Here is a 2,489-nt window from a genome sequence, read left to right as displayed (position 1 = left end):
AACCCAACTCTGCAGTTTTGGTTCTCCAGCCAGAACTGACAATATCATCTTGGGCAAGTTTCTTAACTTCTCTGAGTCTGCTTCCCCTTGTGTAAAAAAAGGGTTCTTGCTTCCTTTTCGGGTTTGTTGGTTGAGGCAGGTTACCTTTTTTTTAGTTGCTTGATTTTCTTGGTTCTTCATTAACGGTTGTTTTTTTTTTCTTTTTATTCTTCCTTGCCTGTCCACGCTCTTTTCAGCACTTTTTTTCAGCACTTTTGATAAATTTGCAATGGCATGATTCTTATGCAGAACCGTGGAGATAGCATGTTGTAGGTAATTAACTAAAGACAAATTAGGAAAATTTGAAAGTTGGATTTAAAAAAAAAAAACTACTTTCTAAAATAATTTTTAAAGGATGATTTGGTGCTCAAGGCCAAGAAGATAAAGCGAAACCGCATTTCCCAATATTTTTTATTGTATGGTGCGCAATAAAGCAGCCCTAGTAAATCCCCATTTGTATATGTGACAATCTGCAGAATCTCCAGTTACAGTCAAACTCAGAGCAAGCAGAGGCATATTGCATGCATATACATATATAGTCCAGTTTCCACTATTATTTCTTAACCCCAACTGGTACTAATTTTGCAGTGTTCATTGGTGAGGTTTATTGAGAATATCCGTGTGCTACTAGCAATGGAGGAAATGTAGGGGTGAGGGTGAAACTGCAAGACTCGTGTAATGTGGGTTTGAATGAAGCTGAAATCTAAATTTAGAAATAAAATTAGACCCTAAAGTAACTCATATTCCTCTAATGAGATTTTCTTTGATTCCAGGGCCCTGAGACCTTAGTTTTACTACTGGTTTTGGTATACTGACTCACCATGGGTTCTCAGTCTATCAGTTTTCCTCGTCTGCATCATGAGTGATATTTCTTATACCAGACTTCCTGGCCTTGTATGGCTGCTGAGATTTCATAGGATCTGAGTGACATTAAAGTAAGACAAGCACTACAGATAAACAAAGTACAACTATTTATATTGTGTGCTTCTGGGTTTTGGTCTGTCCCCAGCCCTACCCTTGACCATGCCCTGCTGGACGTGCCCTTCCTTCGACTCCCTAAGGCGATGCCCTCTGACCTCTGAGAGCAGCTGGACCACCCATTCTGAAGACACCAGCAGTCCTAGTTTTGGCCGCTCATACACAGACCTGCAGCTCATCAATGCTGAGGAGCAGACGAGTGGCCAGGCTTCTGGGGCTGACTCAACTGGTAAGATGGAGCCCTAAGCCAGAGGGCTTTGCAAATCACTTCTGGTGTTCTCAGGTCCTCCTTAAGGTCGTCTTGCAATCCTTGCAGCCAGCTCTGTTTGCAGAATGAGTACAGGTATAGTCATCTGGTCAAAAAGCTAGAATCCAAAGTGGTTTGGAATTGCATTGGGAAAAATGTATAAACAGATTGGCTGATGGGTTGGCAGATTATTCATACTGGGAAACCATTTGACAGTGTATCTTAATGTGTTATTTTCTGACTGTTTGCTACAAATACCATTCCCTGTCAATTTATTTTCTCCTGGGATTACTAAACTATGTGTAATATGCACAAGGCTGCATCTTTCATCCTACCACCCACACATCTTCCCTCTTCAGCAAGAAGGAAGTAGATTTAAGCAGAGAAAAAGTGAATGTTATGTGAAGCAGAATTTTACAGTTCAGTGTTTATTCTGTTGTGCCTCAGTTTAGCAATGCAGCCACGTCCCATGGCTCATATATTAAACTTTCCAGTGGTCGTAGGATGGAATGCTGGCTTTCTTTGCAGGTGGAATGGATGGGTCTGTCAGCAACTACTATATTATGGGCAAGGTTTGGGATGGCACTGGAAAGATGCTGTATGTTCTTGGCATTCTGGTTATTTGGCCCAAGAGATTGGTTTCCTCTGAAAGTGATAGAGTTACTGCTAGTTTCTCTGCAGATGAAATTATCCATCATGTCAACACTATTTGTTTTTCCTTCTCAAAAATATTGTCTAGAAGTTTCTAGATCATTTTTCAAATTTGGATAATGTTTGTCCTCATGTTGTCTCATGCTGTGTGCTGTTGGGTTCTACAACAGGGATCTTTCTTGCAGACAAAAGGGTTCAGACAGGATTTGGTTTGGTATTTGATAATATTGCAGAGGGATCCTAGTTTATTACACACTCACTCTCTCTTCACAAGCCACAGTTCAATGTGGCATTTTGTTTGCACAGACAATCCTTCAATTCTGGTTAGTCTCTGTGTCTGATGATCCAGGTCAGGCACAGTGGCTCACACCTGTAATTCCAGCAGTTTGAGAGGCTGAGGCAGGAGGTTTGCTTGAGCCCAGGAGTTTCAGTGGCTGAAATATGCCTGCACAACCCCATTTCCACTGTGGGGGCATCTCATGGATGGGAAGGCACCTTCATCAGCTGAGCTGTTAGGAAGAGAGGCTGAGCTCACCTCCCCTTACTCTCAGCCTCCTTTCCAGGCCTTCCTTCA

At 41.9% G+C, this 2,489-nt stretch overlaps 1 protein-coding gene across 1 annotated transcript in view; it reads left to right on the top strand.

Annotated features, from left to right (window-relative positions):
- Positions 1-2,489, top strand: part of STON2 (stonin 2) — a 158,197-nt gene that overhangs the window by 30,441 nt on the left and 125,267 nt on the right. The window contains exon 3 of the mRNA XM_012656120.1: positions 1,049-1,246. Within this exon, the coding sequence (XP_012511574.1) occupies positions 1,049-1,246 (198 nt within the window). The remainder of the gene's footprint in view (positions 1-1,048; positions 1,247-2,489) is intronic.

Source organism: Propithecus coquereli, unplaced genomic scaffold (assembly GCF_000956105.1).
Source record: "Propithecus coquereli isolate 6110/MARCELLA unplaced genomic scaffold, Pcoq_1.0 Scaffold5, whole genome shotgun sequence".
Lineage (NCBI taxonomy): Eukaryota > Metazoa > Chordata > Mammalia > Primates > Indriidae > Propithecus > Propithecus coquereli.
This window is presented reverse-complemented; position numbering and strand designations above follow the sequence as displayed.